Genomic DNA, 17,397 nt, shown 5'->3' on the forward strand with positions numbered 1-17,397 from the left:
AATTATACCAACGATATTAACTGCTTGACACAGCAAGCGTCAATAGAAGCGACTGATATGTCCGCCTTGTCTCAAAGTCTCCTTGTCTGCCGGCGAGTTTTGTTTTTGCAATTGGACGGGGACGATGAGAGACGAATATGACTCCCAGACTGGTTTAACGCGTAAAGCACACTCCAATTTGTTAAGATCCCTACATAACGCGTAGAAGTGCTGTCTCTGATACGGTAAACAACTAAAAGGAGCCCAAACATCCTCACAACAGGCTCGATTTATGATTTCAGGAGTCAGTCGACTAGCAACTACAAGGTCACTATCACTGGCGGCCACATCCTCACGCGTCATGACTGATTATAGTACAACTCTAGTGTCAGACCTGTTGGGATTCACTGATAGCAACAAAGTAAGCTTCCATCATACACTTTGTCATTGATAATTTTTTCGCTGGTTTCAAACACGCCTTAAACTATCCTTTTTTCTAATTCACGCATCATATCAATAGGCCAACAAGCAAGCTCTGCCATCAAGCCCTGTTGCTGCCATGCATCAAATGGTCCTGAATGCTGGCAAGGATGAATGGTTAGGAGCCTCGACCGAAGACAAGGCGGAAGTAATGCACAGCTACTCATTGAATTGCTGATCCAGTCAATAGTGAATCTTACCATTCAATTTGGTCGCAGGTGTTTCAATGGATGTCAACTGCTCAAAAAACCATCATCCCATCGCTACAAGTCGCAGACAAGAGAGATGCTGTATTCATGGTACATTTCAGATCCAGTTTACGCAGATGACCTCTGTTGCTGACCTATTTCTCATCACATACAGGACTTGAACACCCACTTGACAAAACGAACCTTCATTGTCTCAAACCAACCCACTGTAGCAGATATCTCTCTCTTCGCCGCTCTCCACATACCAATGAAACGATTCGCTCCCACCTTACAAGACCAGGCGCCAAATCTTGTAAGATGGTTTGATTTGATACAGCATCTCGTCCATTCTGCTCAGTTAAACCCTCATGGACATCATGTATCGATACCATTGGTCGTTATTGATACCAATGCAACGAGGGATGTGGGAACTGTTGAACAAAATGCTAAATCGCAAAAGAAGGTTGAGAAGGGTGATGCTAAGGGTGATGATAAAGCCGCAGAGAAGGGCAAGAAGAAGGAGGCTGCTGCTGCTCCTAAAGCTGAAGACAAGAAGGAAGTCAAGAAGGAGGCTGCTGCTGCTCCGGCTAAGGAGAAGGGGAAGGAGAAAGTGGAGAAGAAGGCGGCTAGTAGTGTTCCACCAGAAGCAGCTGGAGGTATTTTTCGGGGGGTTTTCTCATTGAAATTTTAGCTCATCCGCTCTTGACTATTAGGCGATGATGTCGTTGATCCCAGCAAGGTCGATATTCGTGTTGGGCTGATTCGCAAGGTTGAGAAACACAAGGATGCCGACACATGTACGAACAAAACAAACAAACAACCAGTGTGGAGTGTCTGTTACTGAGATATTTTGCTGTATTTAGTGTATGTGGAAGAGGTTGATTTGGGCACTGAAACTAGGACTGTTGTCAGCGGTCTAGTAAAGTACATACCAGATGCAAATGACTTGCTGAACAAGCAATGTCTGTTTGTATGCAATCTCAAACCAGCAAAGTAAGTACTGTGAGTTTGGTAGAAAGAAAAAACAACATCACTCATACATTCTATACACTAGGATGAGAGGAGTTGAGTCGCAAGCAATGTTATTGGCATGTACGGATCCTGTTTCTGGCAAACTAGAACTATTAGCACCACCAGCAGGCTCAAAGCCAGGAGATAAAGCTTTTTGGGAGAATTATCCTGGTACACCAGAAGCTCAATTAAATCCCAAAAAGAAGACTTGGGAAGGTATTGTGCCATTGCTCAAGACAGATGCTCAGAAGAGAGCAACATTCACAGGGCCTGATGGTAAAATTGGTATTCTGAAGACGGATAAAGGTGATGTGACTGTACCATCTATTGTGGGTGGTGGTATTCGATAAAAACAGAATTCACATAGTACTTATGAGCATCTCTTGATAATATAAAGTTACAATTCTAGCATGCAAAAACTATCCCGAAACCCCTTCTATTTGGACTCAGTACCATCAGATTTAGCCTTCTTTGCCAACAGCTTAATCTTGGCGTTTTTTAAATTGACTTTAGCTCTCTCTACTCCATATTTTTCAGCAGCACCATACTCTTCTATCGCCCGTTCCGTATCCCCAGTAGCATCCAATATAGCACCCAGATTAAATCTAATCTCGCCATCTGTTGGATCAAGTGCTACCGCCTTCTCCAAGTGATTTATAGCCTGCTTCAAGTCTTTCAGGATTAAAGCATAACAGTTTCCAATGTTTACATGAGCGTCCGGCCTCTTGTCATCCAAGTTCAAGGACCGTTTCCATGCGTCGATTGCTTTGTCGTGTTGGCCCATGGAGTGCAGAACGTTGCCTGCGTTGAAGTACTAGACCAAAAAAAGGAGATTGGTTGAGGTGAGGTATTGTACGAGACAAGTTGGCAGTCTTACGGCATCAGCAGTGGGTTTAGACCATGCGCTCTTCTCGTAGCAGTCAAGAGCATTTTCCAAGTCGCCTGAAAATAGGAAACGTGTGTGTTAAGCTTCTTTCAAAAAAATGTGATTTGCAAAATGTCAAACAACACTGACCTTCTTGCCATGCTCGAGCGCCCTTTTCAAACCATTCTTTAGCTAGTTCTGTTTGCGGATCTAGAGAGATCGTGGGGCTGATGCTGGCTCTATAGTAACTCGTTGATGAAAACTCGATTTTCGACGTTTTGGAGTCGATGCGACGAGGTGCTCTAGATGTGGAGAGTACTGGGCGTTGCCTTTGAGCAGCAAGGAGTAGCTGCCTTGCAAAAGTTCGCTGCATCTTGTCTGTAGATGATGATGCTGCGTCTGAATTCTTGACAAAAAAGTGGTTAGTACAGATGCATCACAGTGACGTGCCTACAGCATGTATTTTATGTATTTTCATGGAGATCTTGAATAAACTATAATTGAAATCGAACAGATGTCTGTTTGATCGCGTCCAAAATCAACTTCCGAATTTAACTTTTTGCTCAAAAATCGGAATCTTTTGACGAGAAACCGCATAAGTCCTATTCAGGATGGCTCGTGAAGCTCTATCTCGTCTTCCTAATGCTCAGCAGAGGGAACGAGAGCCTTCTCAGCAATCTTCTTTGACTTCTTCTCGCAAACCTGCCGAACCACAAATGTTTGCTCAGCAGCACTCAGTGACAAAGACGTCGAGATATGTGGAGCGAGAATCCAGCAGCGATGATGAGCTCCGGTATTAGATCTCTGTTTTGCTTGTATTTCTTATATTGCCCATGACACGTAAGATTTACCAACCAATAATCAATTTAGAATCAACAGAGAAAGCAATCGATCTGCAGCCCTCGCACCAGCTCCAACCTCACTAGCACCAGCCCGTATTAGCTCACTAGATTTATGGCTACCCGATGATTTAAAGAACCGTCGTGGACGAGGAGACAGACAACCCTCAAAGCAAACAAGAGCTGAAGACGCAAGTTCGCCAAAGTCGAGCCCAAGAGCTCGTGCACTACCAAATTTACCTTCAAAGTCACCCGAACATGCAGGACGAGATACTCATAAGAGGAGTGTCGATGGTATTGTTGAGACCAGACAGCCGAAAACATCGCCTCAACGACCAAATATTGCTCTGAGTGACTCGGATGACGATAATGATGATTCAAGACGACGGTATGCATCGCGTCCACGGCCGTTATTCTCAAACACAAATACAGCAGCATCATTGTTTGCCAAATCACCGTCGCCACACCAATCTCCTGCTGCTACAAATCGAACAGTGCCAACATATAACAGGTCGAGACAGACTAGTGCTAATACCGATGTCGCTAGTGACGTTGAATCGCCAATGACTTATCGCAACATGTCTTTGAAAATGTCTGAAAAGAGACAAGGTCAAGCACCATCACCAAAATCGAATGTTGCTAAAGCTGTAGCCAAGAATATACAGCGGATTGAATCTGATTCAGATTCAGAGTACTCGGCTCCTGTACGGCGCCAAATATCGAAACCAGTTCCAGCCAAGAAGCCAGATATGATGAAAGCAAGTGCAGAGAGCCTGAACATCAAACCTAAATCGCCGCTGATACGGAAGGAACAAGTATCAAGTCATGATACCAGAACGAAACAGCAGCAGAAGATACCGAGTCAGCCCAAGCCGGAAGAAAGAAAACGAGGCGTGAAACGATATAGCTATGAGAGCGATTTTGAGAGTGGAGATGACCTCAAGAGTTCACCAAGATCACGACAGCCTAGTGGTAAACAGAGTCCAGTATCGTCGTCCCGGGCGATTGATCAGCCCTCAGTATTCAAATTTGGTGGTCTGAAAATGGCTGGTATTTCAACGGGTGGTTTGAGTATGTCGTTTTCACCAAAACTGGAGTTGAAGCCTTCAGAGAAGGATTCCAAGAACGAATCAAAAATGGATGATAAACCCATAACGAGAAAACCAGTACCGCCGTCATCACCACCTAAATCGACAAAGGAAATATCGGCATCACCTAGAATCCCGAGATCTCGAGTACCATCTGCCTCGACGATGCGAGATAGGAGTATACCGGCAAACGAATGTAGATCAATAGACAAACTATCATCGTCGAAACCAGAGAGTCGTTCAAGAACGACCTCAATCCAACCACCTCGATCTCGAACTCCATCAGCCACGCCAATATCAAAACCAACACCACCAGTATCCAAACCATCATCTCAAGCACCATTACGATCACGAAAACCTTCAGCCAAACCATACGACCGCAGCCCATACATATCAACTATGGAAGATGATTTTCCAGTTCAGAAGCCATCACCCAAACGAACCACTGAGACGAGGAGAGAAAGCTATGACTCGTTCTCTTCTTCAGATTTCCCAGTCAAGGCTGTTGGGGATCGTCCTAAACTGAAAAGGTCACACGGATCACGATCTAGTTTGCTGAGTGAAGGAGATAGAGCAGGCGGTGATAGGAAACGAGCTGTTACGAAAGATGCGCCTATTTATGAAGTGAATAAGGCGGCGGTTGAGAAACGTGATGTTAAAGATAGTGGTGTATCAGAGTCTGACGGGTCAGGAGATGTGTTACTCTTCAAGCCCATAGCTGCTCCAAGGTCAAGAGCTGTTAGTAGTTTGAAACCGGAACCAGTGTCTCAATCACGGTCTAGAGCTGTTAGCAATTCGAAATCTGAAACCAAAATGCAACCACGATCCCGAGCTGCTAGCAATTCGAAACCAGAACCAAATGCTCAACCAAGGCCGAGAGCTCCAAGTAATTCAAGATCAATTGATGTAGAAGAAGAACAAGAAAACAAGAGACTTCCTAGATCAAGCTCTAACCAGTCGCTGATTAAAAAGATATTCGACGAGAGACGGGAACGTAGTCAGTCTAATGACAGGAGTCTTGAGTCTCTCAAGCCAAAGAGCCCATCACCGAAAAAACAGCAAAAAATCAATGATTCGTCAGAGGACATGGACAGGAAACCAACTCCAAAATCATCACCATCGAAAAGTAAGATGGTAGAGGCGGAATACTCTGATGATGAGCATTTCGAGGTGCAGCAAGTCACACCTCATAAACAACGATCCAGGACACCATCACGACGTGCATCAGATGAATCAGACCGAGTGGTCTCCACCCCAAAACGATCTAGGACACCATCACGACGCGCATCAGAGGATTCAGACCGAGTGGTCTGCAACCCAAAACCATCTAGGACACCATCACGACGCGCATCAGAAGATTCAGATAGGCGGCATTCGTCTTTATGGAGGGTCGCATCAGATGGCAGAATCATATCGCAAGATTCTTTGGCTAGCGAAATCACACCACGATCCAGCTATTCGTCTAATGATCGGCTTTCAATGTATCGGCGAACTAGTAGAGCTCCTGAACGTAGTAGTCGAGGAAGGTCGTCTTCTGTGCCTGCTAAAAAACCAAGAGAGGCATCGACGACACCTTCAAAGATAGGAAGCATATATAATGAGACTCCAAGAGCATCTAGACCAAATTCTGCAAGGCCAAGATCTGAGAAGATATCACCAACTGTACCATGGAGACCTTCATCTGCCTCTCGTGATCCTCGTAAATGGGCTGAGCCAAAGGTGTTTGATCGTAGTATTTACGTTTCGAGTGCTCCCAGATCTAGAGGACTTGACAGGGTATGTGCTGTTGAGTGATGGCTGGCTCATTTCAGCTTTTACTTGATGTTTTTGTGCCTAACACTCTCAACTTGTTGTAGACACGAGAAATCGCTATGCCTATGACACCACGACCACCATTTGGTGTTCCTTCTGGCAAGAAACTTCACGAATCTCATATATTAATTTCGGAACACGAGAGGATGATGAGACCGCCATGTAAGCATACTTTCGTCAAACCCTTGCATACATCCAACTAAGGAATTTTATTCGCAGCACGATCAAGATCACTCAGCATGACATCCTCTTCCCCACGACGACCCAAATCACCATCAAAGAACTCTCGACCGTCTTCAGCACGTCCGCCAAAACGTCTAGATGATCCGTTCAGTGTTGCTCGACTGGGTTACAAGTCGACATCATTAGATTTTATTACGTTACGGATGCAAAAGGATCGTGATATACGTCAGAATAGGAGGACAACTAGTCGTGGATTGCCTTCTTCTGGTTCAACTTTAAGACCAGCAAGTGCAAGTCCAAGGAAGAGCGGAGGGATCAGAGATTTGGATTCTGCTGAACCGAGAGGCGTGCATCAGCTTGAGAGGGCTATTGGACAAGCGCAGAATAATGGTGATGTGGACGAAGAACTTCATGCTCGATTAGGTATACGACCTTGTAGTTTATTTACTCTTTTGCCAAACACTCACACAACTTTTCCTTGTACCACAGAACTCCTCGAATCTTTAACCCACCGCCACCACTCCCAATCCACCATGTACCACACTCGAGCCCTAATCGGCATAGCTCAATACTTTGCCTTCACAAACAACATCAGTCAAGCCTTCACATACGCTCAAAAAGCACGCAAGACGTGTGAACAGATAATTGATTCGGGCATGCAGTTGAAATCAGATCATTTCGGAGGTGCTGATAAACATTTGGAGGAGGCAATCAAGACACAAGTTGTTATTGGCAAATTTGTCAGAGGGTTGGAGTTTATTGCTAAACAGCAGGAGATGGAGGATGATGAGGATGATACACATCAAGATGATGTAGCATGGCTGGATCGTAGAGAGTCTGAGTGTGACTCTGAGGATATGTAAAACATTTCAGTTACCCGTTCATTTTGACCAAAACATGTTTCTTATGTGCATACACTAAACTACCACTGCAATAAATTTCTATCAACCGTCATATCTCAGCAGCGCCGTTATCAAATCAACTTGTCAAGCCACACATCACTATTGCCACGCATGATCGTAGTACAGCGATACCAAGCATGAAAGCTGGTATTTCATTTCAGACATAGAAATACACGTATGTAGAAAAAATGACATTTTCAGGAATTTCATATGACTTTTATATTTATTATGCTTCTTACAAAACTTTGGTTTCCTATGTGCATACACTACCACTACACTACTAATAATACATTTTGCAAAATCAATCTCAGACACTTTATTCTTCCGAGTTTAAAATGACTTCACCAGTATTTGGGTTGATTTCGAGTGGATACTATATCGAGACGTCCCAGGTTGACTGTTTTTGCTTCAAGTGAAATGAGCGCCAACAAACAAGTACATACCCCAGTAATCTTTTCATGCAACTTGGAAGCCCTTTCAGCAGATTTCATCTTGGATTCACGGGATAGATTGTGTCGATGACTGGCAGCCACGTATCTACACAACCCCAAAAAGGGTCAGCGATCGCTCATACAAATGTACGCCTCAACAACAGCAACACTTACGATTGCACACGTCGTTGATCCTCACGCTCATCATCCGCCCCCAAAACAGCATCACCGTCATACTTTTCATCTTCAGCATACATTCCAGGCGTCTGCATTGCCCTCAAGGTCGATTCTCGAAAATCGGGCATCTCAGTTCGAGTGACGACGTTTGGATCTGATGCTTCTGCTTCTTCTTGAGCTTCTTCGACGTCAAGTGCAATGTCTTCATCCTTTTCTGAAGCTTTGACGCTGCCTGGTTGATTGTCATCGATGGTGGTATCGATTTCATCAATAATGTTCTTTTCTTCAGTTGGAGCATCAACCATTTCGGTGTCTTCGTCGGATGCTTCTTTTTCTTCGTCAGTAATTTCTCCTTCTTCGACTTCTTGTGATGGGTTGTATTCTGCATCCATGTCTTCGTCTGGTTCTTGTTCGATTGGAGCACCAGGTTCAGTGTATGATTGAGGCATACGTTCGTATTTCGGGATGTGGGATTTGTCTTCCATTGTTGTAAATGTGTGGAGTTTGTATATAGCAATCGGTTTGATGGTAGAGTTTCGTGTGTTGAGTTTGTGTGATGGTGTGAAAAGGAGCACATGAGAAAAATAGGTCAACCAACGATCAAAGTATGTGGCTCGTAGCATTTAAATTAAAATCTATTTACGATACAGCTTCCTAAACTGCTTAGCAAACATACTACCACCCACAACCACAAAAAACGATGCAACACCATCCACAATCCTAAACCCATCATGCCTGAATACATCCTTGAGCACCCTATCATGTCCAATCCGTACAAGTTTCGGGTGTCCATCATTCCGCGTTTCAAAGTACACGTCTAGCTTGTCTGGCAAATATTCCTTCTTTGCATCCCACGGTGGAGGATCGTCGAACACGGTATGTATGTGTTCTCCAAATGTATCGTTTTCGTTGAATGCAGCAATAAAGTCTGATTGTGAGTATTCTGGATAGAGGAATAGGACTGGTATCGAGAGGGTGTTTGTTGCTGGGTCGAGGAGTATGTGGTGGTCTTCTGCGGCTGGGTGGATGCCTGAGCCTGTTTCTATGGAGCGAATGTTTCGAGCCTGACATGATTTGGTGGACTAAGTTAGAATCAGTTCTTGAAAAGATTGAATGGTTCTTACCTTTAAGGCATCTGACAAGGCTTGATCCTGAGCTTGTATTTCAAGCTGTTGTGCCCTCTTAGCCTCTTGATGTTTTACTGCTTCGCCACGTTTGGTCTCAATCACTTCCAACTCACGTTTCAGAGCGTCGTTTGTTGGATCAATCTAGAACATATTGTGAGAAAAAAACTGACATCTAAGTATTCCTATGCAGAACTTGAAGCTACCTCTAGACCTCTCTCACAACAATCTACTGCCTCCTCAAAACGTTCTAAAGCTGTACAGGCCCGAGCTGATCTGTAAAAAGCCTTGACGTTTTTCGGTGATAGCTTTAAAGCTGCTGCACAATCCAACAGAACTTGACGATAGTTTCCTACAATGTACAGATTCAGCTCCACATGAATTCAATGATTGAACTAGTTGGTTGTGAGTTCGTACCCAGCTCTATATGAGCAGCAGCTCGATTGACGAGCAAAGTAGTATTGAGGTCAATGTCATCACACTTGTGATCCAGCCCTCGAGAGTAGAATACACGAGCGTCCTTGTATCGACGTTCTTTGAACGCTTCGTTGCCCTGGTTTTTGAAGTTTGTGGCGATCTCTACGGTTTTTTCAAGAATTCAATGTCAGCAAAAAATGTATTTCTTATTGGATTACAAGCTTTCAAACAAACCAGAATATCAAGCTGATCCCGATCTCGTACCTTCGGGAGATCCATCATAAAGAAGAGCTTGCATTGCCTCGAATGCGACATTTTCCTGTCCATCGGTTGGAAGAGCAGTCATAAAGAGTGGAGTACGCTCCAACTCTGCGAGTTTCGACTTTAAGTCTTTGGGGCCCGAGATGTTGGCATTGGCTACGGCCCTGAGAAAGGCATCCTCATCGTCCGAGTCGTTCGTCATCTTTGTATTGGGTTGAGCTTCTATGAGTTTTGACGAGGAGGAGCGATCACTAAGAGAAGCGGTTCAACCGGGCAAACGAGGGTGTCTGCGTGATGATTGTAAATATAGGACGCGGCGCTTACATTGCCGGGTCGGTCTACCACGCCGAATTGTGAAAGAAACAAAATTCAGATGTGCATTTACGGATTAGCAGGTTCAATCATATCAGTTTGTATGAGAGCTTCCACAATTGATACTGTTCACGTGTAAATAATGTAAATAACGAAAAGTCACGTAATCAGGTCTAGAAAAGAGTATGTTCGTCTCTTCATCACGTCGGTTAATACTTTCGTTCACCTTTGCAGACTCAAATCAGACTCAAAAGCTAGTGTAAGTACATGAGGAAGCCCAAGAACGATTCGGCTCGCTATAGAACTGCTGGATCGCCCCTATGTAACAACGTCTTTGCAACCAGCACTAACTTGTATTATTTTCATTCAGAAAACCTCTTAGTTGCTTACTTTAGAGGACGTACGAGGATGAACAGGCAGAGGAATAGACAGAGGCCAACACCCACTGATCCGTCATCAAGAGACCGATCCTACGCCATAACCGTAGACTCACCGCCGATCGCTAGTGCTAAAAATGTAGACTGGAGTTCAAACTTGAACACTCTCCACATACCCATCAAGGTGGAACGGTGGAAGCCTGATCCTACATTTAATGATTCGTTTGGGGCTGCCGAATCCATACCATTGCAGAAATGGGCTACATACTCTGCCATAATTGAGAGCAAACGAGTAGAAGAGGAACGAATAAGGCGGCAGCATGAAATGACGGAATTTCAACGCTCTTTACGGGTATTTTTCAATTGATTCATGTACGCCGTAGGCAATGATCTACTCGGGCTGACTTCTTCTCACCATCTGTAGTCGAGGTTACAACTGCACGCTCAATTAAAGAAGCAGGCTTTATCTGATGCTATAGAACAGGTCACAGGTACTGCCATTTCGTTTATTCGTGGTGATTTATACGGCATTGAACTAAAACACCTACAATTTCGCTAGCTCAATCGATACAGAGCCACGATAGGTGGTCCCATTTACAGTCGAAACAACCGCAAACACATCGAAAGACCCAAAAAGCTATCCAAAATGGTCAGAAGCGACTGCAAGCAACACTATCCAGTGAATCGTTAGACATACAGGACTTTCCTGACGATCGTATGTGCAGAGCTAATGCAGCGCTCTTGGAAATCAAACTGCTCTAACGTTCTTTCACGTAGGATTGTACTTTGTATATCCTGAAGACCCATATCATCACTTTCACAAGATGCCGGCTTCGGAGTCGACAGAGCTTATCGCAGAGTGGCATCAAGTGCCGGGAGGTTTACCTCAAGATGATGGAGCTCTCGTTCGAGAGTTGAGAATGTCTGTGAGAGCATCTCAGTTAGATGAAATCAAACGGAAACAGGTAGCATTGTCGTGGTTATTACATTCAACTACGTGGGTCTTTTTTGTCAACACTACATATTCTTCAGTTTGGTCAAGTCTACTTGGCCAACAGGCATAAATACAGTCTCCAGGAACGAGCCCAGGCCAGTGAATGGCGAGAAAACCACGTCGAAAAGAGCAAAACTCGGCCTAGCTCACCTGAAGCCTCTGCTTCACCAAGGCCGAAACCTAGATCTAGTGCCACGTACACCGATACGAGGCTTCACGCGGCTCATCATCTGGAATATCGTGTGGAAAAGTACTCTGGAATGGACTCTGATACTCCTCAGCAAACTGTATTTGATGCGCTTGATTGAGAAAGGACACTTTGCCACATATTACTAGATCGACTTTTGCTGTTTATGTATTTGGACTCTTGTATTTTCTACTTATGATAGCATGTTGCATATTGAATGGCTTTTGGGAGACTTGTTTCTTGGCCCGACTTCGCAGCAGAAGTGAAGCGTGAATGTTCAACACGTTCCTTTGGGAGTTAAAACGGCCGAACAGTCTAGCGATAGAGATTTAAGACGCGTAAAAAGTCGTCCAAGCTCCTTCAAATCCAAGCAACTGTTCTGATATGAAGTTTGTATTCTTGACCGTTGCAACGGATGCAAGCAACAGAAAACGCCAGTCCAAGTGACACGTTTTAGCTTGAAGAGCATCATTGTTCGTTGAAAATCAAGTTACATGCACAGCAGTGCCCACTTTATCCTTCCCTAAAGCTTTCCTTTGTTTCTGCAAAACATTAAGTAAACTCTTTCATCCCATTTGCATGGTCTGTCAATGATATAACCAGCCACGTCTTTCTATATATAGTTTCGACTAGTCTGCTGCAGGCTTCTCTACGTGAACGAACCATCCGCTTGGGTGTCTTGACGAAAAACAAAACTTGCCAAAAAAATTATGAAGCAGAAGAAGGACACGCCGAACATCGTAAAACCAGACCACACAGTGACTCATCTTGCCCATTTCTCCGCTAAAATATCACCTGCAACTCCTGCCAGCCCGACTGCTAGTCCCAAGGAATCAAACAAACCAACATTTCAACCAGACTCAATCAAGAAAAACCACTCGAACGGTATAGAGAACAACCACATATCTGAATCGAGATCTTACGTGGATTCCAGAGAAAATTCATATATGTCCCCGGCCCCTACTCCTCCTGCTGCCAAAAAAGAGAAACCATTATCTGCTGCAAGCTCTCCCACAAGTACAAAAAGATCAACCACAGCTTTTAGAGATGTTCCCGTTATTGGCACCATCACGCAGATAACCACTACAACGACCGTATCTGCCCCGAAATCTAGTCGAGAGCCGCAGACGATTGGTACCATAACGCAGATATCGTCGGCTGTTAATGGAGTGCCAACGCCAGGATCTGCTGGATATCCACACATCCCAACACGAACGTTTAGTAAAATGAAGGGCGTGAATTATAGTACAGGTCCAGCCGGGTCGAATGGTGAAGTAAACGGAAGCAGTAATAATACGACAATATCGCCAACACAACCAGCACAACCAACGACATTCAAAAGTAGACTAGAAGCTAGTGCATCCCATGCACCACACTCATCGCTTCTGGAACTAAGTAGTAAATCAAATAGATCGCTGCAGCAGCTAGGTGCTCGTCTAGGTGCTCTAGGACTGGGGCCACCGACAGGAAATCAGTCGTCTGGTCTACCAGGCGCTTTCTTAACTCCAGAAGCTCTAATACGACTATCATCTACAGATCCGAGGATACGGAAGGGCGCTGCTACTAATGAGATGAATGCTTTGGCTAATGCTAGTAAAGCTGGTGCTGAGACTGTTATGTCGGCTTGGGCGAGACTGATTCGTATGTTTATATTCCAAAACACGTATTTTTTGCCTTTGATGTTGATGTTTTTTTTTAAATTTAATGTTATATAGGGCAAGCTGCTGCTGGTGGTGTCTTTGAAAAGAGACTGGAGGCTTTAGAACGGGCTCGTATGTTTTGTGTAGTGTGTCGTGAAATTGATGGGCTTAAGCAATGTGCAAAGTGTCACTGCGTCTGTAAGTGCCTTGTTTGATTCGCATTCATTGAGTAGTTTTGGTATGGCTTTTTTTCTCATCATTTTATCTTCAGATTACTGTGGGCAAGAGCACCAAAAGGAAGATTGGAAGCTGCACAAGTCAGTTTGTGATAGGCTGAAGCTTGCTAAGATCGACGAGGCAACATTAGGTTGGCCGGTATCTCTACCTCCTCTGAATCTGTTTACAGAAGCAGATCTGGCTGCTGTAGACAATTGGACGACAGTAAGGCTCAAATGTTGAATATATTTCATTTTCATTCACGAACTCAGCTCCTTTTTGTTCAACAGTTTGTTGACCGGTTTCTGCCATTTGGTGAAAAATGGAATCCACCCGCAAATGCACCAGGCCCTCAAAAGGACTTTCATCTATCTCTACATCGGTGTCTCACTGATGTTGTAACTTATCCATTTACGATTGCACTCACATTACGGCATATATCCGTGGATGTGTCTAGACTGAAACGACCATTACGTATACATATATTGACATTCCCCTCAACTGATATTCCGGATAGCATACCACCCATAGTACTACCGCGGTGTTTAGATGCTATATTACTAGGACACTCTGGTATAGATATCTTATGTACAGGACCTGATGTCGATCCGTACCGGGATGCGGTCGAAGTAGAAGGTCGTGATGTAAAGCAACGGGCATGGAAAGGCCTCTATAATGAATGGCGGACATGCCACTATCGGACTTTAGAACCAGTACCTGACCTTGCCGTGTTATTTCACCCTATGCTCTCTACACCTTCAGCTCTAGCTGCTGCATTGCCTTCACTACGGATCTTTTCTGCCGATCAGATACCGGTGCTGATAACAGATCCAGATGAGGGTGATTATACCCAGACGATACTACAAATGCATGAAAGTGCTGTAAGGATTGAAAGGACGTATTATGCTGGCAAGAATCCGTGGGCTGGTGAAGTAGAACGACAGAGTAATGTGTTTCTGAATCGGGTGTCGCCCACTAATGGCTTTATGCAAATATATAAGGGGCTGAAGGGTTAGGAACTTTAATCTATCGTTTTTGGTTGGATTTTTTTAATTCTATGTAAACAGCCCAAGTATGATATAGATACAGTCACAGTAATCCCAGTAAACTAGATGGTTTTCGGGTTTCTTTCCAATTGCGTCTTACTACAAAGTAAAAAAGATCCCGTTCAATAGTCTAGCTCAAATCAAAAAAGAGTAGCAAAAGCATTCATCAAGGTCCTCTGTGTTTCTCAACTGTGGTTGGAACCGGCTATGGCCACATTATCTTCGTTGAAACGACCAGCAGTAGCCAATTAAGGTGGAGTACCAAACTGCGGCGGATGCGCCGGTACCACTCACATTGACGGTTTAGCACAAAAGCAAGTAGTTGAAGCTGCCAAAACTAGCTAATACAGACCTCTTCAAGCTAATACAGGAAAAACTAGAATCATGGGTGGTTGACATCTCACATCTCAGGACACAGACCAAGCTTGCGGCGGATGCGCCAGGACCTATCACACTGATGGTGTAGCACACAAGACCATTAATCTGGGCTGCCCTAAGCTGATATGCAAACCCCATAATCGAACGACTTGCAATTTGCGGCCACTCTAATAGATCAAGAATAGAGTCTCATATTCACCTGCCACTTCAAACACTGAGAGTTTTTAGCTGCAATTCCGCATCATTTGCCCATTTTCAAGGCTAGCAGTAAGCTGGGGCTCCATGTCTCGGTATTCGTTCCAGCTTTCGCGTAATGGCGTCTTCAAGGCGCTCCAACGTTTTGAGATCAAAGACGCAATACTAGATATTATGTTCATCTTCATGACACGGACAAATCTTTTCCACGAAATGCACTCATTCAAGGCATTCCCGCTCCATCGTCGCTTGTCTTTTGCTATCCTTGTATCAAACAACAGAACCACACATATTTCCCGCAGTTTTGAAAAGCAAATGCAGATTCTCGACTACGAAACATCGAACTTACAATACGTAACAATGACGATGGGAGTTTTCTCCGGGGCCCGATGTATGCAAGTTCAAGTATCACTTGATATGTATCGGAAACTCTCTAAAATTCGTATTCGTGCGTTTCATTTTTGTTTTTGGGAACCGTTCGCTCTAGCCAACTTCTTACCATCATAGAACGAATTAATTTAAATCTGTCTAAATACTAGATCTCCATCAACTCTGGAAGCCAAGCTCTCTCGTGGGATGCAGGAGGCACTGACTTAACATCAAGGTCAACCAAACGTCGGAATACAAACTGAATACCTCGATGCCGGCCCAGAGGCTGATGGATTTCGAGTTGGAAAGATCATGTATCCTGAGGGTTCTGAAGAAGCAGTTGCTGAATTCTTCAAGGATCTGTGCAGGGCAAAACACAAGCGTGTCATGGATGTAAAAGACAACATTATACTGATACGTCGTAAAAGAAACGTAAAGGCTGGGATTTTCGGTTGATTCGCCTTGTCGTATATTATAAATGTCGATGTAGGCTGCTGTCGTTTTGCAAATAATATAAACTCAAACTTGTGCATCAGTAAAATGTGCCAGGCGCAAGTTTCGAGCTGTATCAGCAAAGTCTCGAACTGATTGTTAGGTGTTTCGTTTCAGGTCTGGGTACCCTTCTTTTCTATATTGTTCATCAGCTACAGCAAACCCTGTTACAACCTCTTAACTTACAAAAACTGCCACCTACTTGTTCTTCCCAAGTATCTTCTCAATCCCCTCAGCAACGTTCTTCCTCAAAGGCTCACTAGGCGCCTTCTCAGGATTCAAATACACCTCAAAAAATCTCTTACTCAACCATCCATTTGGGATCGTCACCAACTCCTTCCCATCAAAAGCAAACCTGAATGACCCGTCAGCTTTACGTGTAAATGCTAGTACTTGACCAGCTTTGACGGTACCAACTGGGAATTCAGATGCGAATTTATCTAGTGCTGCTCGTATTTCGATGCGTTCGGTATCTGTCATGGTTGACTTCTCGGCGTTGTATTTGGTGTCAAGAGCGCGTAGACAGCCGTTACGGAGATGTGCACCGTTTGTGTTTCGTACTGGTTCTATGATAGAATTGAAGATGATCATCAGCTGGGGACGGTTCCTTTTTTGGGTGTGCTGTTATTCAATGATATTTTGACAACACGGACCTATCCGAATACTGAATTCAGCACCCTTAAGATTCAGCAACTCCTGTATACACCCATCCTGATTCTTCAAGAATCCGTCGATGCTAAATCCACTCTTCCATTTCGGCAGAGACCGTAGACTAGACACCGTCGCCATGTTTGTATACAAGGAGGCGACATAGACGGGTATATATAAGAATGTAACTGTTCTGACCTAGATAAAGAAGAACCATTAGATGTCACTACCGATCCAATTTTTCAGGTTTCACTCACGCCAACACCAATAAGATGAAACTCGTGACAATACTCGTCACTCTTAGACGCTCCCAATTTATCGGCATAATGCTGCTTTATGAATTCAGGTACCAAGGTTTTCGTGGTAGGTTCCATTCGTTGTCCTCCTTTAGCACTGATCGAATCTGCCATTTCTGCATGTTGAGGAGCAGCATCAGCGTATATTATAGATGGATTTAGATGATAGTGGTATGCTAATAATATTGCTGATGTTGCTGTTATGGCAGCACTTCCAAAAAACAGAGAATTGGCGTGCATTTGCTTGGAGCGAGGAAACCAGCCCGTAGAGATGTTTCTGCGTATTGGAGCTGGCTGGCATGATTTATAAGCTGCCCGCCATGACAGCCTCACTGCTTGGCGAGCTGTCATGTTCATGTTCGGATGTTTCGCTAACGATGTCGTGATTTTTCGTGTCATGAAGTTTGGAGCTCCTCTGGCCAGAGCAGACTGATTACTTTTTTGCACGCGATGCTCATTACGCGTGAATAACTTTATTGAATGGGCCGTC

The 17,397-nt window shown here is 44.2% G+C and overlaps 7 protein-coding genes across 7 annotated transcripts; 3 read left to right on the forward strand and 4 right to left on the reverse strand.

The window, feature by feature from the left end:
* Positions 1 to 124: 124 nt before the first annotated feature.
* Positions 125 to 2,008, forward strand: SmJEL517_g01635 (uncharacterized protein; the record flags this gene model as incomplete). Its single annotated transcript, XM_031167563.1, has 8 exons — positions 125 to 161; positions 240 to 400; positions 500 to 607; positions 678 to 758; positions 823 to 1,303; positions 1,361 to 1,444; positions 1,511 to 1,640; positions 1,702 to 2,008. 8 exons carry the CDS (start codon positions 125 to 127, stop codon positions 2,006 to 2,008), a joined length of 1,389 nt encoding a protein of 462 aa, XP_031026497.1.
* An 86-nt stretch (positions 2,009 to 2,094) lies between these two features.
* On the reverse strand, positions 2,095 to 2,896 carry SmJEL517_g01636 (uncharacterized protein; the record flags this gene model as incomplete). The annotated part of the gene is made up of 3 exons (XM_031167564.1): positions 2,095 to 2,472; positions 2,536 to 2,600; positions 2,674 to 2,896. 3 exons carry the CDS (start codon positions 2,894 to 2,896, stop codon positions 2,095 to 2,097), a joined length of 666 nt encoding a protein of 221 aa, XP_031026638.1.
* A 4,767-nt stretch (positions 2,897 to 7,663) lies between these two features.
* SmJEL517_g01637 (uncharacterized protein) lies at positions 7,664 to 8,440 on the reverse strand (the record flags this gene model as incomplete). The annotated part of the gene is made up of 3 exons (XM_031167565.1): positions 7,664 to 7,720; positions 7,791 to 7,884; positions 7,953 to 8,440. 3 exons carry the CDS (start codon positions 8,438 to 8,440, stop codon positions 7,664 to 7,666), a joined length of 639 nt encoding a protein of 212 aa, XP_031026496.1.
* Positions 8,441 to 8,590: 150 nt separating this feature from the next.
* Positions 8,591 to 9,959, reverse strand: SmJEL517_g01638 (uncharacterized protein; the record flags this gene model as incomplete). Its single annotated transcript, XM_031167566.1, has 5 exons — positions 8,591 to 9,019; positions 9,080 to 9,223; positions 9,286 to 9,431; positions 9,497 to 9,658; positions 9,761 to 9,959. The coding sequence occupies 5 exons, from the start codon at positions 9,957 to 9,959 to the stop codon at positions 8,591 to 8,593; spliced, it is 1,080 nt and encodes a 359-aa protein (XP_031026495.1).
* A 518-nt stretch (positions 9,960 to 10,477) lies between these two features.
* Positions 10,478 to 11,748, forward strand: SmJEL517_g01639 (uncharacterized protein; the record flags this gene model as incomplete). The annotated part of the gene is made up of 5 exons (XM_031167567.1): positions 10,478 to 10,798; positions 10,871 to 10,937; positions 11,006 to 11,161; positions 11,224 to 11,411; positions 11,479 to 11,748. The coding sequence occupies 5 exons, from the start codon at positions 10,478 to 10,480 to the stop codon at positions 11,746 to 11,748; spliced, it is 1,002 nt and encodes a 333-aa protein (XP_031026494.1).
* A 589-nt stretch (positions 11,749 to 12,337) lies between these two features.
* SmJEL517_g01640 (uncharacterized protein) lies at positions 12,338 to 14,499 on the forward strand (the record flags this gene model as incomplete). Its single annotated transcript, XM_031167568.1, has 4 exons — positions 12,338 to 13,268; positions 13,343 to 13,399; positions 13,539 to 13,708; positions 13,774 to 14,499. 4 exons carry the CDS (start codon positions 12,338 to 12,340, stop codon positions 14,497 to 14,499), a joined length of 1,884 nt encoding a protein of 627 aa, XP_031026599.1.
* A 1,662-nt stretch (positions 14,500 to 16,161) lies between these two features.
* Positions 16,162 to 17,264, reverse strand: SmJEL517_g01641 (uncharacterized protein; the record flags this gene model as incomplete). Its single annotated transcript, XM_031167569.1, has 3 exons — positions 16,162 to 16,529; positions 16,617 to 16,809; positions 16,869 to 17,264. The coding sequence occupies 3 exons, from the start codon at positions 17,262 to 17,264 to the stop codon at positions 16,162 to 16,164; spliced, it is 957 nt and encodes a 318-aa protein (XP_031026600.1).
* Between the last annotated feature and the right edge of the window lie 133 nt (positions 17,265 to 17,397).

Source organism: Synchytrium microbalum (genome assembly GCF_006535985.1).
Source record: "Synchytrium microbalum strain JEL517 chromosome Unknown SmJEL517_scf0005, whole genome shotgun sequence".
Taxonomy (NCBI): Eukaryota; Fungi; Chytridiomycota; class Chytridiomycetes; order Synchytriales; family Synchytriaceae; genus Synchytrium; species Synchytrium microbalum.